The sequence below is a fragment of the Enhydra lutris genome, unplaced genomic scaffold, assembly GCF_002288905.1.
Source record: "Enhydra lutris kenyoni isolate GAN:26980312 unplaced genomic scaffold, ASM228890v2 scaffoldscaffold85, whole genome shotgun sequence".
Lineage (NCBI taxonomy): Eukaryota > Metazoa > Chordata > Mammalia > Carnivora > Mustelidae > Enhydra > Enhydra lutris.
The window spans coordinates 5,782,977-5,803,323 of NW_019154169.1; the positions used below are offsets into that span (position 1 = coordinate 5,782,977).

A 20,347-nucleotide genomic window follows, 5' to 3' on the forward strand; every position below is an offset into this window, starting at 1 on the left:
GTCTAATCTCAGTATAAACAATGTAAAGTCTTTCATCATAAATTCAACTTCATTAGCCACCTGAGGATTAATATTGGAGAGAAAACACATGAATTTGATGAATGTGGAAAAGCTTTTATCTATGTCAAATGTCAAGAAATACTGAGAAATTCTTGTTGGAAAAAATATCTGTGCATGATAAGAATGTTGGAAAGCCTTCAGCCTGAAGCAGATCTCCTTCAGCATGATCAGATTCATAGTAGAGAGAAACCTCATGAATGCAATGAATGTGGAAAAACCTTTAGCCTGAAGCAAAACCTCATAGAGCATAAGAAAATGCATACTGGAGAAAAATCACATGAATGTACTGAATGTGGTAAAGTATTCTCTCGAGTCTCATCCCTTACTCTACATTTGAGAAGTCATACAGGAAAGAAACCATATAAATGTAATAAATGTGGAAAAGCCTTCAGCCGGAAAAGAAACTTCCTTTCTCACCAGAAACATCATACCGGAGAGAAACTTTATGAATGTGGGAAAGCTTCTATTCAGATGCCAGGTCTCATTAAACATCAGAGAAATAATACTGGAAACAAACCCTATGCATGTAAGGAATGTGGAAAAGCCTTCAGTGGCAAATCATATCTCACTGAGCATGAGAAAATTCATACGGGAGAGAAACCATTTGAATGTAATCAATGTGGAAGAGCCTTCAGCCAGAAGCAATACCTCATTAAACATCAGAATATCCACAGTGGAAAGAAACCCTTTAAATGTAACGAATGTGGAAAAGCCTTTAGCCAGAAGGAAAACCTCATCATCCATCAAAGAATACATACTGGAGAGAAACCATATGAATGCAAAGGGTGTGGGAAAGCTTTCATTCAAAAGTCTAGCCTCATTAGACACCAGAGAAGTCATACAGGAGAGAAACCCTATATATGTAAAGAATGTGGGAAAGCCTTTAGTGGCAAATCAAATCTCACTGAGCATGAGAAAATTCATATTGGAGAGAAACCCTATAAATGTAATGAATGTGGAACAATCTTTAGGCAGAAGCAATACCTCATTAAACATCACAATATTCATACAGGAGAGAAACCTTATGAATGTAATAAATGTGGAAAAGCCTTCTCTCGAATCACATCACTCATTGTACATGTGAGAATTCATACGGGTGATAAACCTTATGAATGTAAAATATGTGGGAAAGCCTTCTGTCAAAGCTCATCTCTTACTGTTCATATGAGAAGCCATACAGGTGAGAAGCCCTATGGTTGCAATGAATGTGGGAAAGCCTTCTCTCAGTTCTCAACTCTTGCTCTGCATATGAGAATCCATACTGGAGAAAAACCTTATCAGTGTAGTGAATGTGGGAAAGCTTTTAGCCAGAAGTCACATCATATTAGACACCAGAGAATTCATACTCACTAAAAGCTCTATGAATGCCTTGAATTTAGGAAAACTTTCATCAGAACTCACATTTTAATGGTATACTGAAAATTCATTTTACAGTAGAGCAACATGAATGTGGAAAATACTTCAACAACTCAAAATTTAAATACTAACAATTTTAATAAGTATCGTAGTATCATGAAAACCTCTATTCCCAGAACTCCCACAACAGACACTGTTAATGATGTACTTTTAGGAGCAATCTCATTAAGTAAGGATCCAGTCATGAGCACTAAGCAACATGGTTCTGGAAGGCCTCTGATGCATTAAGAGGTATAAAGATTTGACACTGAGAGACAAAATTGTCATTTTAAAAGTGTTTCACTACATATGTAATCAGAATTATTTGTTCTTGATTCATTTGTAGAAATCAGAGATTGGGACAGAATATTGTATTCAGAAACATGCATGCGTTTATAGGGAATTGTTTATTAATAGAGGTGGTTTCAAGGTTGGTAGGGAAATGAAATCATGGATGATTCAAAAAATGGTCTCAGGGTAACTGACTCTTCATGTGGAAAAATAATAGATCTCTGCTGTAGTAATACATTAAAGTATTTATTATGAAATCCAAAAGTATTGAAGACTAAAATGCGAAAAGCAAAACTTCGTAATATAAGAATTTTATAGGAGAATGTTTTAAAACCTTTGTGGAGTAGGAGGGAATTTCTAAAGTAGATTCCAGGATACTCTCAAGTATACATGCATATCCGCAAGAAACCAATACATGTGTCTAGGGAGTCGTGTATATTTATGTTGAAGCATGAATTACATTAGCAAAAAAACTGGAAACAAATATCTGTTGCTTGTGAAATGGATAAATAAAATGTGTTATAGGCACATAGTAGAATATTCTCTAGTAGTTAAGTATAACAGGTGATATATATTTAAATATATTAACAGAGAAAGACCTGAAAAGTCATGTAGAGTAAAAACAACAAAGGGATAAATATAATCATAACTGTGAATTTGAATTAAGTCAACACTAGCAAACACTAGTATTAATAAGCAATGATTGTGGATAAACATTTTTATGTAAAACTGAAGAATAGATTGGAAAGATACACACGCAAATTCCCAAAGGTGGTTGCCTCTAGAAAGAATGGTAGCGGAAAAGAAACGGGACCAACCATGGTAGTTAGATACTTCAGTTTTGTATCTAAACGCCTATCATAGGGGCGCCTGGGTGGCTCAGTTGGTTAAATACCCATCATTAAAAAGATTCTAAGTAAATATAACAAAATGTTAGTTACCTCTGGGTTGTGGTAATATGTGTGTTCATATCTTTGTGATATTTCTGAAAATTAAAAAACATAGAGGTAGGAAAGCTGTACATGGAGTATATGTAATAATAGACTCCCAATCCCAGATAGACATTAATATTTTATAGGAAATATTTCTAGAATCATATCTTTACTGTAAGTCATTTCTTAAAATTGGGATGGTAGCTTAATTTAAATTTACTCTTGCATGTGACATCACTAATCTGTGTGATCTCTACTTAAAATTATAGCATGAATGTGCTACATGTTGGTTGGGTTACACACATTTAAGGATCACACCATTTAATAATACACGCACAGACTTGATATTAAGAATTGGTTTCTACTGAAAATATTTATCAGAAACTTTAAAAGTACACATAACCAGTATTGGCATTAAGGATTTGGTGTTTTAAAATGAGGAAACCAAGTTACCCTTAAATTTTTAAATATGCCACTAAGTAAAATGTCAACTCTTGCATTTCACCTTCAATTTTAACCTCACTTTTTTTTCTATTCTGCTAGATATACTCAACCAATCCCCCATTTGTTTCCTTGCAGAAAATGGTGCTAAAAAAGGAGATCTGAGACCTAAACAATATTCTTATATTTGAAGCAAATCTTTTTGAGGGTTTTTGTTTACTTGGTCCCTTTCCACAACAACTTGACATATAAAAAGTTGTTAGTGCTCTTTTCAAATAGTGATAAAAATGTGTAGCCAACATTCAAATCTTAGGCATATTTCAAATATATCAGTTTCTTTTAAATTCAAAATAATGAAATGCTAATAGAACCATACCACTACATTGCTTGTTAGTGGTTTTGATGGTTGGTCTTGAGATAAGATTATAAATGCCAGGGAACTGATTTGTCTGGGGTAACATACCCAAATAACATGTATATCTACATGAATCTAAATTACCCTCTATTTTCTTCCATTCTTCAGTAAGCATTTCTCTCATATTTCTTAAGTGTTTTTGATTGCCTTTGAGCTTGTGCAGCTTTGAAGTCACCAGAGCAACTAAGAACTCTCAGTTCAGACCAAACTAGGATTACCTTTTGGTGCCTGTAGTTAGCTAGTGCCAGGGTGGCAACAATGATTAGGATCGTCACATAGAGTAAGATGAGTAATATCTGTGATACTGTATACTTTAAATTTACTCTGACATTCCCCTATTGATTCAACTTTTTGATAGTTACTTGTCACCACAAACAAAACTATGGTAAATACTCTCAAAATCAGACTTAAATTTCAGATGTTTTTATTTCTGGGGAATAGTTACAGGCAAGAGATTGTTAGATCAAAGGACATAGGCTATTTTTTTTATTTTTATAGATGCTATCATTTTCAAAAACACAACTTTCCTTTAACCCTGTAACAGATGGTAACATACTACTTAAATTCATGTTTGATGAATGTAACCACTTGCTCCTAGATTTGCTTCTTTGTAAATTTTCATATTGTTAGCTCTTTAATAGACATTAGGAATTGTCTAATTTTTGTTAAAAAATGATTTTTCCATAAAAATACTCTAAATTTATCTGTAACCAGATATGTATTAATTTTTTCTAAGCTTATGTTGGTTAAGAAGATACTTTAACCTCTAGATTGTCTATTTCTTAGGTTTTCTTGCAAGTTGTTTATTGTTTGCTTTTTTCAATATGTAAATATTAATCCATTTAGAACTTAATTTTTAACGTCATATGAAATGAGGATTCCTTGTTATTTTCTTCTGGATGGGTTTCCAGTTATACAAGCACCATTTGTTAAAATAACCCATCTACTTAGCAGCCAGTCACACAGTTCTGACACCAACTTGTGGTGTCCACCAGCAGCAATCACGGATTTGAACCAGCAATCAAAAAAAGAGAACAGGCTTTAACCCAGTTTATTATTAGCCTTGCCCTGACCAAAACAAACAAACAAACAAAAACAAACAAACAAACAAAAAACATAACTGCCTTCACAATACTGCAACTGCGCAAGCAAGCACAAGCTTCCAGGCCCTCCGAGTGGCTCGGGAGAAAAGGTCAGCATGGGTGCGGTTCACCTAAGCGCTGGGAAACATTAACATTCTCATCCAGGACATCTTATGATAACCCACTACTGCATCCACGTGGTGTGCCCCCATGCAGCACACCCAGTTGTAAGACCGATACCCACTTGAGCACAGTGAAACTGATGCCTTGGTTTCCCAAGACGTATGATGCCTTAGTCACAAGGCTTTCGATGTCTACCTGCCAATTCACAGTTCTCCCCACCCCCAACCAGGTACAGGATACAAATGAGGAATCTACAGTAGCTATTTTCATCAAGGAAACTGGTAGAAAGTCAAATCTAAGGCCATCTTTCCAGATATGGGTCAGTGGGAGAGGCCTGTTCCTAATTCCTCACCAACACCATCCTTTTCTATTCAGCTGAAACTCAGCTATGTAATCCTTTAACCACATGATTTTTTCCTCATTCAACTGAAACTGCCTTGTACTTTCATTTATACCGAGACCTATTTCTGTATTCTCTTGTTTCACTAATCTATTTTTCTACTTCTATACTAATACCATATTAATTGATAAGTTGGTTTAACATTAGCCTTACTGTATTTTGATACCGTGTAACAGACCAAGTCCTCCTTGCCGTTTTTCATTGTTTTATTGGCTATTCTAAGTTTCTTCCTGTATAACTGAAGACTGTTCTCAAAATACAAAAACTCTTTGATACTCTAGTTGGAACTGCATTAAATTTATATATTTATTTTGGGAGAAATGACATTTGGATTTTAAGTCTTTCTGACCCAAATCGTAGTGTGCCTTTGCATTTGTTCAAACTGTAATCATGTCTTTCAGCATGAGGGTCCTGAACAAAGGAATTTGAATGCCATCCTTCCTTAATATTATATTTTAAAAACTTTGTTAGTTGCGTGAATGAGGTAAGTCCCTATTATGGACTAAATGTTTGTAGCCCCCTCAGAATTCATACTTTGAAGCCCTGATCCCTAGTGTGATGGTATCTGGAGATGGGGCTATAAGGAAGTAATTAGATTTAGATTAGGTCATGAGGGTGGGACACTCATGATGGGAACAGTACCCATATATAGAAGTGGAAGATAGAGATTATAAGAAGAGATTTCTTTCTCCATGCATACACTGAGGAAAGGTCACGTGAGTGCAGCACAGTGAGAAAACAGCTGTCCACACTAGGAATTGGACCTTCACCAGGATTTGCCGGCACTTTGATCTTGGGATTTCCCAGTCTCTAGAACTGTAAGAAATAAATGTCTGTTGTTTAAACCACACAGTCTATGGTATTTTGTTATAATGCCTAAACTAAGACAATCCCTTTCCTGCTTAATTCTCCTGTGCTCCTAGTATATGGTAAGACAAAAGCACTTTTTCATTAAGAGAGTAAAATCCCAACTACATTATTAATAAGGTCTAATTTCCAGCAATTTGTAAAACTTCCCCTACCTTAGTCATTTAAAAATAAAAATTGTTGAAACAGGAAAAGTGAAAAATATAGTTCCGGGGGTAACATCTTGAAAATGTTGAACTAGGAATCATCAAGCTATCATTCCCTTACAGAAACTAAAAAAAAAAAAAAAAAAAAAGCCAAAAACTTCCTCTGTAGTACCTCTGGAAATCAGTCAGTGGTTTTACAAACAAGAAGATGCCCAAGCAAGTCAAAAGCCGTCGTCAAATGTTAGTATCTTTTGTTGTCATTTTTATTTTTGTCCCAACCCTCCCTGGTGTGGTATCGATAATGGTCTTGAGCAGGTGGCAACCCAGTATCCCCCTCAAATTGAAGGAAGCAGAGTGGACCATGTTTGTAAATTTATTTTTTGTGTACATCCATTCTAACCTCTCTTGAGGATACATGAAGGAAGGATGCAAGTACCATCTGTTTGACAATACTCAAAATGCAGGTGGGGGGGCACCTGGGTGGCTCAGTGGGTTAAGCCTCTGCCTTCGGCTCAGGTCATGAGCCCAGGGTCCTGGGATCGAGCCCCGCATCGGGCTCTCTGCTCAGTGGCGAGCCTGCTTCCCCTTCTCTCTCTGCCTGCCTCTCTGCCTACTTGTGATTTCTCTCTCTGTCAAATAAATAAAGAAAATATTAAAAAAAAAATGCAGGTGGGGAAAAGGAGCAGGCACTGCTCATAAAACCTACAAAGTGGACTGCAAATCCATGTCTGAATATAAGACTGGGCAAGTTGAGATGCATAGTCATGGAGCAGGGTGAGGGTCAGTGGAGGGAAAAATTCTAAGAGGAAACACCAGGCAGGGGTAAGGGTGTTCTGGCTAAATCAACCAAACAGGATTCCTGCTGAAAGCAGGCCACATGATCACACAGCACCTGGGAGATGGTGGAGGATGAGGAACCTGATCAGATACCAGGGGTGATCATGTATTAAGGGTAGAGGGTTCTAGTTAAACTGAGGATTCTTACTAAATCTTGAGTTTATAAACAAGTACACAGATAGGTCTAGAAGGTTCAGGAGTCTAAAGTTTGGTCAAAGAATCTTTGTCACTGAATTGTTGGAACTTGGGCAAAACAAGACCTTGGGGTTAGTTTTACTAATGTGCTATTAATGACCCATTTCAGAGACTTCTGGAGACAAATTATACATGTCCATTAGCAATTCAAAAGGATGTCCTGGGGGTGCCTGGGTGGCTCGGTCAGTTAAGTGTTTGCCTTTGGCTCAGGTCATGATCCTGAGGAGTCTGCTTCTCCCTCTTCCTCTCCCCACCCCCCAATTCATGTTCTCCGCTATCTCCCTCCCTCTCTTTCTCTCTCATAAAAAATCTTTAAAAACAAAAACAAAACAAAACAAAACAAAAAGATGTCCTAGGTAGCAAGAGTTAGTATGGAGGCACTGGTCTCAAGAAGATGCAGGCAAGGGGCACCTGGGTAGCTCAGTGGGTTAAGCCTCTGCCTTCTGCTCAGGTCGTGATCTCGGGGTTCTGGGATCGAGCCCTGCATCGCATCGAGCTCTCTGCACGGCAGGGAGCCTGCTTTCACTGTCTCTCTCTGCCTACTTGTGATCTCTGTCTGTCAAATAAATAAATAAAATCTTAAAAAAAAAAAAAAGATGCAGGCAAGACTATACTAGTAAACTATGGGTTTCAGAGGGTTACAACCAGCCAGATTCACTGAATTAACCAAAGAAAAAGCTTGTGAATGTTAGTGGAGAATGCATCTTCCCCCACTCATCTATTCTTCAAGAGGAGAGATTTTTCTTTCTCCTAAATACTCCTGGCTTCTTGTCCTACTTTTTATTTCTCTTCTAGAGAGGTAAATCCAAATAGTTGATTAGAGAATTTATTGCCTCTCTGGTCCAAATTAACCTTTTGTTGCCTGATGGGTGATAACAGATCTTAACTTTTTAAACTTTTTTTTTTTTTTTAACCAGCTGGCATAATGGTAAGCTTGGTCATGAGAGGGTACTGGAGAGATTACAAAAGGAGCGAGTTCTCCTTAGTTCTGGTGTGACTTCTTTTCCAGGTTTCTGGAAGTAGGTTCTCTTTTCTAAAGTTTTGCCCCATAGTTTACTTCATTACAAACCCTCTGAAGGCTTTTCTCTAGCTTTTGGCTACCATGTTTTCTCCATTCTTGACCAAGTCAGAGGCATCACAGCAGATTTTCAAACGTGTCTATACCCCAACTAGGTCTGTACTCCCTGTACCCTCTTCATAGGCCTATACATGCACACTGGGGGGCTCATGCAAGCAAATATCTGACCTCTGTTCCACATAGCTACCTGGAGCTGTTCTGGCCCAAGCCCTTCATGGATATGTGCTAGGTTCCTGCAGAGAAAGGTCTCTACAGCTCCAGGTTCCAGGAGTGTCCACAGTGGTGCCCCAAAGACCCTCTATATGCCTATCTCTTAGGCTCTGCTCACCTAACTGCCTAATGACTATGAATCACATCTGGCCTGAGCAATCCAGCAAACTTCTCTACAAGCTAGTAGTCTTCAATGAAATGTGAACCTCTTCCCTTCCAAGTTTGTCCATCCTTGGGTACTCTGCCTCAGCTCTGGAGTCCCTTTACAGTCCCCTTCCATCTTAATAGTTACAGTATTATTGCTGCTTAATAATTCTTTAAACATGGGGTGCCTGGGTGGCTCAGTGGGTTAAAGCCTCTGCTTTCGGCTCAGGTCATGATCCCAGGGTCCTGGGATCGAGCCCCGCATCGGGTTCCCTGCTCATCAGGGAGCCTGCTTCCCTCTCTCTCTGCCTGCCTCTTTGCCTACTTGTGATCTCTGTCAAATAAATAAATAAAATCTTTAACAAATAATAATAATAATAATTCTTTAAACATCTCCTGTTTTTTTTTTTGTTTTTTTTTTTTAGATTTTATTTTATTTATTTGACAGAGAGAGATCACAAGTAGATAGAGAGAGAGCGAGGGAAGCAGGCTCCCTGCTGAGCAGAGAACCCGATGCGGGACTCGATCCCAGGACTCTGAGATCATGAGCTGAGCCGAAGGCAGCGGCTTAACCCACTGAGCCACCCAGGCGCCCCTAAACATCTCCTGTTTTAACTAATGTGTAGTCTCCTGTCTTCACATTGGATCCAGATTAATACAAAGAGTTTGAAAGAAAAGGCATGATGTGTCCTGGCCCTACTTCTTTTCTCTTCACTTTAGAATCTGCCTGTCTGCATAGAGCATGTGTTCCCCAATGCTCTATCTAGATCAAGATACGAACTTGGAGATTCAGAGCCTGTTTTTGCTGCTGTCACGATTCACTAGGTCAGGATGTTTATTTCTGGAGTCCAAACAAAGCTCATTGGACTCCCACAGTGACCATACTCCAATTTACCTTTATCTATAATAAAAGTAGTATGTGGACTCCATACATCTTAACTGTCCTAAATCTCAGTTAGATAACGATTTATGGGTAAAGGGTGGGGTGATGCATATTTGGAAATTCAGAAAGCCCAGCACATAAATGGCCACATGACACACAACACAATATATAAATATCTCAGACTACCCCATACTTTTATGCTTTTTTAAAAAAAGATTTTATTTATTTATTTGACAGAGAGAAATCACAAGTAGGCAGAGAGGCAGGCAGAGAGAGAGGGAGAAGCAGGCTCCCCGCTGAGCAGAGAGCCCGACACAGGGCTCGATCCCAGGACTCTGAGTTCATGACCTGAGGCAGAGGGTTAACCCACTGAGCCACTCAGGCGCCCCATGCTCTTGACTTTTAGTAATTTCGATAAATAACTTTTGAGAGGAGAAAACTTGCTAACATGATCTAGGAGAATCACTTTCCAGGGGCTCCTGGGTGGCTCAGTCAGTTAAATGTCCAGCTCTTGTTTCAGCTCAGGTCATGATCTCAGGGGCTATGGCCTCAGCAGGCAGTCTGCTTAAAGATTCTCTCCATCTGCCCCTCCCCCCACTTGTGTGCACACATGTGCATGCTCTCTCTCAAATAAAAACACCTTTAAAAAAAAAAAAAAGAATCACTTCCCAGACCAGGGGCAACAACTACTTGGACCCAAGATGGTTCAAACCATGGGGGAATGGTTTTTATTTGGTATCAGTAGGATGGGAAGAGTTGGAATTGTTATGAGCAAAGACTGAGAATGGTAAGTGAACACTTACTGTTATACTCAAGCCACTACTGCGGTTGTCACATTCTGCTCATTCACTCAGTTCCCTTGAAAGGTGGATTCAGATTAAGAAGCCAATGATGGGGGCACCTGGATGGCTCAGAGGGTTAAGCCTCTGCTTTCAGCTCAGGTCATGGTCCCAGGGTCCTGGGATCGAGTCCCACATCCGGCTCTCTGCTCCACGGGAGCCTGCTTCTTTCTCTCCCTCTGCCTGTCATTTCCTCAGTTTGTGCTCTCTCTCTGGCAAATAAATAAATAAAATCTTTAAAAAAAAAAAAAAAAAAGAAGCCAATGATGGTTCTAGTTCATGATGGTAAATAAGAGGCTCCTGGACACACACCAAATCTACAACTCCACATGGAATAAATCCCTCAAAAAAAATCCAGAAATGAGGTGATTGACCTTGTTTTAGGTATACATCATGCAACAAGAGAAAACCCATTTCTCTCTATTCCTAGGGTGACACACAATATTCACAAATACCCCAACCCAGCACAGTGGCAAACCATCGGGAGAGAACTCAAATCCTAGCTTCTCCCTAATAAGCGAAGGGTTTGGACCACATGTATGGCACAACACTATTAAGGCTTATACCTGAGGGGCACCTGGGTGGCTCAGTCAGTTAAGCGGTTGGCTTGTGATTTAGGCTCAAGGCCTGGTCTCAAGGCCCTGGGATCGAGGACCAAGTTGGACTCTGTGCTCAGCAGGGAGTCTGCTTGAGGGTTCTTTCTCAGTCTTCCTCTGCCCCTCCTCCTGCTCACTCTCTGGCTCTCAGATAAATAGTCTTTTTAAAAAAAAAAAAAAAAAAGACATATCTGGGGGCCACGTTTCGCGCCGGGTCCGGTGCGAGCTCAGGCTTGGAGCACTGCGACTCCTGCCGGTGGGGCCAGTATCCTGTTAAGCGCGTTTGGTGCGTTGTTTCCTGTTCTCTCCCCTGCGTGTCTGCAGCTCGGGCCTTGCCTGATCAGCCTGACCATGGCTTTAGCATTGAAGAGCTACAGAAAGATCTAGAAGAGGTGAAGGTGCTGCTGGAAAAGGCCTCTAGAAAAAGAGTACGTGATACCCTTACAGCTGAAAAATCCAAGACTGAGACAGAAATCAAGAACAAGAGGAAGCAGAAATCACAGAGAAAAGCAGAACTTCCTTTTTTTTTTTTTTAAAGATTTTATTTATTTATTTGATAGAGATCACAAGTAGGCAGAGAGGCAGGCAGTGAGAGAGGAAGGGAAGCAGGCTCCCTGCTGAGCAGAGAGCCCGATGCGGGGCTCGATCCCAGGACCCTGATATCATGACCTGAGCCAAAGGCAGAGGCTTTAACCCACTGAGCCACCCAGGCGCCCCCAAAGCAAAAGTTCTTGACAATGAAAAGCCAACTGCTGTGGTCACTCCCATTGCAACAGGATATACAGTGAAAATCAGTAATTACAGATGGGATCAGTCAGTTAAGTTTGTGCAAATCTACATTACCTTAACTGGGATTCATCAAGTCCCCACTGAGAATGTGCAGGTACATTTCACAGAGAAGTTATTTGATCTTTTGGTAAAGAATCTAAATGGGAAGAGTTACTCCACGATTGTGAACAATCATTTAAAACCCATCTCTGTGGAAGGCAGTTCAAAAAAAGTCAAGACAGATACTGTTCTTATGTAGAAAGAAAGCAGAAAACTCATGGTGGGACTACCTTATTCAGGTTGAAAAAGAATGCAAAGAGAAAAGAAGGAAAGAATGCAAAGAGAAAGAAAAGAATGCAAAGATAAAGAAAGGGGGCAAAGTCTTTGCCCTCCTATGACACTGAAACAGATCCTAGTGAGGGATTGATGAATGTTCTAAAGAAAATTTATGAAGCTAGAGATGATGATATGAAGCAAACCATTAATAAAGCCTAGGCAGAATCAAGAGAGAAGCAAGCCAAAGGAGACACAGAATTTTAAGACTTAAAGCCATTTTGGGAACTGTGATGTGGAAATACTGATATTGTCATTGAGGAAACGTTGGTGAGCTGCACAGATAAACTTGACAGATAACTTACACAGCCTTCTTCTAAGTAAAGGCAGTGAATTCTCCCATTTCCTCCTAGAGGATTTATTTAAATAAATATGCTTATTAAATGCTTCCCCCAAAGATGGTTTCCTTAGTAATCTGGGCATTTTGTTCGAAAAAGGATAATACTGTATTCTTGTGTGAAATGTAAAAAAGCAAGTCATCTCTAATGAAAATGCCACACTGTGTAAATGTATTTTTGTTCAGCTAAGACATAGAAAATAAAAGTTCTTTTTTGCCTATAAGTTCCTGATTATCAGCTCTCACCAATGTAAGAATAAGTAAAAATAAAACCTGAATTTTTGCATAAAAAAAAAAAACAAAAAAAGACTTATACCTGAGAAACAGTCCCTCAAAATATCTAGCTCTGAAAGCAAATGGGGATTGTATCCATGAGACCCACAGACTATAGCAAACTAAAAAACCCTACTTACAGGCTCAGTCATCCAACCCCTAAAGGCTCAGCACAGAGGTAGAAGACTGAAACTCCCAGTCTTACCACAAAAAAAGCCTATCTGGTCATCTTAAAAGCTGTAGGCTGAGGGGTAGTCTTCTAATTTGGCAAACATCTAGAGGCCAAATACATTTCTCTGCAGAGACTGAGGATACCAGCAGACACAATCTTCATGCTGTTCCTCTGCCCTGACACAGGTTAATGGGAACTCCAAGAAAGGAACTTGTGTACACATCTGGCACCCTGACTGTGGTGGATGCTGTCCAGAGGACACAACCCTTGATTCTCTGCTTCTGGCCAGTGGGGGTATGTTGATTGGTTCAACAAGACAGGAGCAAACTAAGGAACTTAACTGGCTATGCTGCCAGGGCTCCGTGCAGAGGAAGGACAGAAACACTCATCTCCCAGTCTTTCCCTGAAAGAGTTGCTGCTGAGGGTGTGGTTCCAACGAGCTTGTATCTAGATGCTGACTGAGATTCTTCCCTTCGGGATACTGATAGGTCTTGACACACTCTTAGCAACTGGGAGCTATTTAGAAAAAGCTTAGACAAGCATAAAGGTTTAAGAAACAACCAAGAGCTAAGACATAGTTCATCTCCTAAACAAAGCCACTCAAGACTGATTACAGTGGCTGTTTTATCAAATACATAGAAACCAACACAGTGAAGGAAAATGAAGAAACAGAAAAATTTGCTCCAAACAAAAAAATCATAGACATAGACCTTAATGAGAAGGACATAAATGATTTGTCTGATAGAAAGTTCAACATCATAGTTCTAAAGATGCCCACTGAGGTCAGGAAACATGCACAAAGTGAGAATTTCAGTAAAGAAAATGAATACTTACTGAATACTTTCAGTAAGAAAGTACTGAACATAAAAGAGCAGAAGAATAAAATATAGAACTGAAAAATTCAATAGAGGGATTCAAGAGCAGACTTGATGAAACTGAAGAATGGATCAGTGAACATAAAGAGAGGGTAACAGAATTCATCTACTCAGAGAAGCAAAAAGAAAAAAAGAAGAAAAAGGTTTACAAGAGATTTAAGGGGCATCATTAAGTACAACAATGTTTGCATTATAGGGGCCCAGAGGAGGAGAGTGAGAGAGAAAGGGGCAAATAATTTGTTCAAAGAAATAATAGCTGCAAACTTCCCTAACATGGGTGAAAAAACAAATGTCCAGATCCAGCAAGCCCAGAAGTTTCCAAAAGAGAACAACTGAAAGAGACCCACACTATGATATATTATAATTAAAATGACAAAAGTTAGGGGCACCTGGTTGGCTCAGTCAGTTAAGCATCTGCCTTTGGCTCAGGTCATGATCTCAGGGCCCAGTGATAGAAAGCCCCACGTCAGGCTCCCTGCTCAACAGGGAGTCTGCTTCTCCCTCTGCCCCTCCCTACCCTCTAGTGCACTCTCTCTCTCTCTCTCTCTCAAATAAATAAAATATTTTAAAATAAATAAATAAATAAAATGTCAAAAGTTAAAGGCACGGAGAGAATCTTAAAAGCAGTAAGAGAAAAGGAGCTTGTTATGAACAAAGGAATCCCCCTAAGACTATTAGCAGAAACTTTACAGGCCAGAAGAGAGTGGGACAATCAATATACCAAAAAGTGCTGAAAGAAAAGAAAAATCAACCAGCCAGGAATACTCTACCCAGCAAAGTTGTCCTTCAGAGTTGAAGGAAATGTAAAGTGTTTTGAAGACAAGCAAATGATGAAGGAGGTCATTATCACTATACCAGCCTTACATGAAATGTTAAAAGGACTTCTGTAAGATGAAAGAAAGGGCATGAATTAGTAACTGGAAAATAAGAAAGTATAAATCTCACTGGTAAAAATAAATATATAGGTAAATTCAGAATAATCTAATGTTGTAATGGTGGTGAGTTAATCACTTATAAACCTAATTGAAGATTAAATTACAGAATTAGTACAAATAAGAATAATAGCAATAACTTAATAGATACAGGATAAAAAGATGAAAACTGTGATATCAAAAACATGAAACATGGTGACAGAATAAAAAAGTAGAGCTTTAGAAGGCAAATCCAATCATAATTTGTTATCAGTTCAAAAAACACTATTATAACTCCAAGATGGCTTATTTAAGCTTTGGGATAACCACAAAACAAAAACTTACAATAGAGACACAAAAGATAAAGTAATCCATGCAAGCCACTATAGAACATCATCAAATCACAAAGGACGAGAGCAAGAGAAAAAGAAAGGAACAAAGAAATTATGGAACAGTAAGAAAATTAACAAATAGCAATAGTAAGTCCAAATCTATCAATAATTACTTTATATAACCCAACAACCCACTTTGGGATATATACCCAAAGGTAATGAAAATAGTATGTTGGGAGATATATGCACTCCTATGTTTATTAAATCTTTATTCACAATAGTCAAGGTATGGAAACAACCCAAGCACCATCCACAATGAATGGATAAAGAAGATGTGAATAGACATACATATATATACACATGCATATAATGTATTATACACACACATACAAATAATATTCAGGCATGAGAAAAAAGGAAATCCTCCCATTTGCAACAACATGGATAGATCTTGAAGATTTTATACTAAATAAGATAAATCTGACAGAGAAAGACAAACACTATATATCACTTCCATATGAAATCTTAAAAAAAGAACAAAAACCAAATACACACACACACACACACACACACACACAGAATTCATAAGAACAGAGAGTAAAATTGTGGTTACCAAGGGCTAGGGGCTGGGGGAATAGATGTACTGTTTAAGAATACAAATTTGCAGCTAGTAGATGAATAAATCTCAGAGATGTAGGGCACAGTATAGTAATTATAAACAACAATGTTGTGTTATAAACACTGAACTTGTTAAGAGATGAAATGAAGATTTTCTTTATTTATTTGACAGAGAGAGAGATCACAAGTAGGCAGAGAGGCAGGCAGAGAGAGAGGGGGAAGCAGGGTCCCCGCTGAGCAGAGAGCCCGATGTAGGGCTCGATCCCAGTACCCTGGGATCATGACCTGAGCCGAAAGCAGAGGCTTAACCCACTGAGCCACCTAGGTGCCCCAACAAACTGGTTTTTATCTGAGGAATGCAACACTGGTTTAATATATGGAAACTAATTAATGTAATACATCATAGTAACAAACTAAAAACAAAAACAGATGATCATATCAATGAATGCAGAAAAAACATTTCACAAAATTTAATGTCTATTCATGATGAAACTCTCAGCAATCTAGGAACAGAAATGACCTTTCTTAAACTAATAGAGGACCTGTCACTCATTGTAAAAGACTGAATTGCCTCCTGTCCCAGATCAGGAACAACACAATGATGTCCACTCTCATTACTCCTATTCAATGTCATACTGGAAGTCCTAACCATCGAAATAAAATTTTAAAAAAAGAAGGAGGAACAGGAGTCAGAAGAGAAGGGAAGGAGGAGGAAAGACATCAAAACGGAAATAAGAACTAAAACTGTCTCTACAGACATGATTATCTAACTAGAACACTCCAAACAATCTACCAAAAAACTAAAACTAATAAATGACTTTATCAAAACTGAGTACAAGGTCAACCTATAAACATCAATCTTATTTCTGTATTCCAGCAAGAACAAATGAAAACTAAAATTGTTAATTCTCCCAAACAAAACACTGAGGTATAGATACATATTTAAAACCAAGTTCTGGGGGTCCGGGGGTGCGGGGGGGGTGGTGGAATGCCTGGGTGGCTCGGCTCAGTCAGTTGAGCATCTGACTTCAGATCAGGTCATGATCTCACAGTCCTAGAATTGAGGCCCAGATTAAGCTCCAGGCTTGGTGGGGAGTCTGCTTGGGATTTTTCTCTCCCTCTCCCACCTCCTGCTCTACCTGGCCACCCACTCCCCATACCCATCTCCTATAGGCACAGCTAGGACCCTCTTAGATCCTTCAAAATCCCTTCAGTCGGCCTGACAGAAACTTGGGGCTGACATTTCTCTGGATGTCTAGCCCTTCTCCTCCCCTGGAGAGTGAATGAACTCTGTCCTACTTGTTGCTCCACTCTCTGTGCAATTCTTTGCTGCCCTCATCACTGATCACCCTAACAGCAGGGGAAAAGACTAGAAATTAAGAGGATTAGGGGCACCTGGCTGGCCCAGTCCTTACAACATGGGACTCTCGATCTCAGGGTTGTGAGTTCAAGCCCCAGGCCGGGTGTAGAGATTACTAAAAAATAATAAATAAATTTTTAAAAGAAAAAGAAAAGAAGATGATAAATCCAAATGCTTGCTAATGATCTAAATATAGTTCTCTGTAATTCTGTATATATTTGAAATTTTTATAATAAGAAATAAAAAGACAACCAGAGGGAGAATGATAAAAATTGAGTGCACAAAATTTCAAAGAACTAAAGAAAATTTCCTAAAACTATACATTATGAATCTCCATATTAAAAAACACACAGTGTCCTTCCAAACAGTTTTTTTTTAAAGATATTATTTATTTATTTATTTGACAGACAGATATCACAAGTAGGCAGAGAGGCAGGCAGAGAGAGAGGAAGGGAAGCAGGCTCCCTGCCGAGCAGAGAGCCCGATGTGGGGCTCGCTCCCAGGACCCCGAGATCATGACCTGAGCGGAAGGCAGAGGCTTTAACCCACTGAGCCACCCAGGTGCCCCCCAAACAGTTTTTTTTAAAGACCCACAATAATGTGTGTCGTTGTTAAATTTCTTAATTCTGGGGATAAGGAGATCATCTTAAGTAGAGGAAAAAACCTGTCCTATACAAAAGGACAAGTATCCAAAGGTCATAGACTTCCCAGCATAGACACAATCTTTAAATCTTTAAATAGTACAATGCATTCAAAATTCTGAGGGAAAAAAATGTTAACCTAGAAGTGTAAAACTAGCCAAATTATTAATCAAGTGAGAAGACAAGATAAAGACTTTTTTTACATGCAGGGGCCCAAATACTTTATCCAGGATATTACTGGAGGATGTATTCCACAAAAATGAAGTACAGTTGACCCCTGAACAATACAGGGGTTAGGGGTACGGACCCCATGCAGTCTAAAATCCTCTGTAACTTTTGACTCCCCAAAACTTAACTACTAATAGCCTATTGGTGACCAAAAGCCTTACTGATGACATAAGCAGTTGATTACACATGTTTTGTACATTATATGTATTATATACGATATTCTTACAAGGTAAGCTAGAAAAAAGAAAATGCATTTATAGTACCGTACTATATATATATGTATGTGTGTATATATATATATATATATATATATATTTTTTTTTTTTTTTTTTTTTTTTTTTTTAATGCATACAGAAGTGGACTCAGGCTGTTCAAATCAATGTTGTTCAAGGGACAACTGCAGTAGCTCAAGAAAAAGGAAGAGATGACATCAAGGGCAGAAGGAACCCCACACAGGAAAGAAATGTAGGAAAATGCCCAAGAGGATGATAAGATGATATCCCCGGAGAACAGCTAACTAACAGGTATAGAGAAAATAAAAAAAACTTGAGAAATGTCTTCAGGAAGAAAAAAAAGCCAAAAACAAAAACCTGAAATACTAGTTTTACTATTGCATTTGACTACATAACTCCTCAAGATTACTAGAAGATATGTAGTGAAGAATTAACTTTACCTAAAACTTTTGTCTGGGCTCCTAGAAGATAACCTCTAAACCTTTAGAATTTACCAAGTGACAGGAGAGTTTCTCTTCATGGTAGGCCCCAGCCCTGATAGTTTATGACAAGAAGGTGACTTAATGGTGGACCCCTCAACAGTTTATGCTAAGGAGATGACTCAGGGTGGGGACTGGCCACACTGAAAAGCCCAACTGTGTGATTAGACCTTTGGGGCTTTGAGCCATACAAACCCCTGACCTCTAGGGAGTGGAGAGGGCTGGAAATCAACTTTGTTTACATGGATAATGACTCAATCAGTCGTGCCTATGTAATGAAGTCTTGATAAAAACTCTGGACATAGGGGCACCTGGGTGGCTCAGTGGGTTAAAGCCTCTCTGCCTCCCGCTCAGGTCGTGATCTCGGGGTCCTGGGATCGGGCCCTGCGTCGGGCTCTCTGCTCGGCGGGGAGTCTGCTTCCCCCTCTCTCTCTCTGCCTGCCTCTCTGCCTACTTGTGATCTCTGTCTGGCAAATAAATAAATAAAAATCTTTGAAAAAAAACAAACAAACTCTGGACATAAAAACTTGAGTGGGCTTCCTGGGTTGGCAATGAATAATGCCACTCACTGACATCTGAGGGTAATACACCCATGGAGACACAGAAGGTTTGACATTTGGGACTCTAAGTCCCAGATCTTTCTGTGTGTCTTTTCTTTTGGCTGGTTCTGATTTGTATTCTTTTGCTACAATACAATTGTAACAACAAGTACAGTGTTTTCCTGAGTTCCGAGACTTGCTACAGCAAGTTATCAAAACTGAGGGCATCTGTGAGACCTCCACATTTGTAGGGAGCTGTCTAGAAGTGAGGGTGGCCATGGGGAGCCCTGAACTTGCAGTTGATTACAAAAGTCTAGAGGACTGTGCCCTTAACCTCAAGTTTGGGCCCCACTTAGGGCCTTTGTGCTGGCTGTCTTCTGCCTAGAATGGTCTTCTCCCAAATTTCCATGATTCTCTCCCTTCTCGCCTTTCATACCTTTGCCAGATTTGACCTTCACAGTGAGATCATCCCTGACAACTCTATGTCAAGTTGCAACTCTCCTCTCATTCCTTATTGCTTTTTCTGTTTTATTGTTTTCTGTACCATTTATTACCATCTGATCTCATACACAGTTTATGTATTTGATTACTATCTCTTTCAACCCTCTACTCTCTGGCAATACTACACAGAAATCTCAAGGATGGGGATTCCTGTTCGTTTACTGATGTATCTTGAGTGTCTACTGTATAATTAGCACTCAATATATATTCAATGAATAAATGGGCGTTATAGTAGAACAGAAAAAAGGCCGTTTCATTTATCTTCTTGTAGGACAATAAACTGGGCTAACATTTTTGAATAGCAAGCAACTTTTATCTGTCAAAATCATAAATACATTTAACTTCTGACTCAGCACTTCCAATTTTGGGGTTTTTCATAAACTAGTACATTAAAAACCATCTATACAAGTGTGTAGTAAAGGCAAGCTTGGGATGCTCAAACCTTACACATTTCAAAGAAAGGACTGGTGCTTGACCAGCTCCTGGGAGACAGCCTCTGAGCACTTGGGATAATCCTTCCTAATAAAGGTGTCTTTGAATCTCTGAAACCTAAAGCCACACCAGATAGTTTATGTTAACAACGTGATTTATGGTGAATACCTGCTTTTGTATGCCTGGGGTACTGAGCTATGTTGTGTCAGTTTGACCTTTGGGGGACTAGAGCCTGAATAGCTAAGGTCATTCATCTGAGTGTTCATCCCCGTGTGACCCACCCCCAATAAAAACCCTGGATGCGGGCGCCTGGGTGGCTCAGTGGGTTAAGCCGCTGCCTTCGGCTCAGGTCATGATCTCAGGGTCCTGGGATCGAGTCCT

The 20,347-nt window shown here is 39.3% G+C and overlaps 1 protein-coding gene and 2 pseudogenes across 2 annotated transcripts in view; 2 read left to right on the plus strand and 1 right to left on the minus strand.

Annotated features, from left to right (window-relative positions):
* Positions 1 to 20,347, minus strand: part of LOC111161452 — a 637,630-nt pseudogene that overhangs the window by 350,699 nt on the left and 266,584 nt on the right. The gene's annotated exons all lie outside the window — the stretch shown is intronic.
* Positions 1 to 20,347, plus strand: part of LOC111161451 — a 678,116-nt gene that overhangs the window by 168,326 nt on the left and 489,443 nt on the right. The window contains 1 exon segment of the mRNA XM_022525111.1: positions 202 to 1,427. Coding sequence (XP_022380819.1) covers positions 202 to 1,427 — 1,226 coding nt within the window.
* On the plus strand, positions 1,504 to 12,242 carry LOC111161555 (annotated as a pseudogene).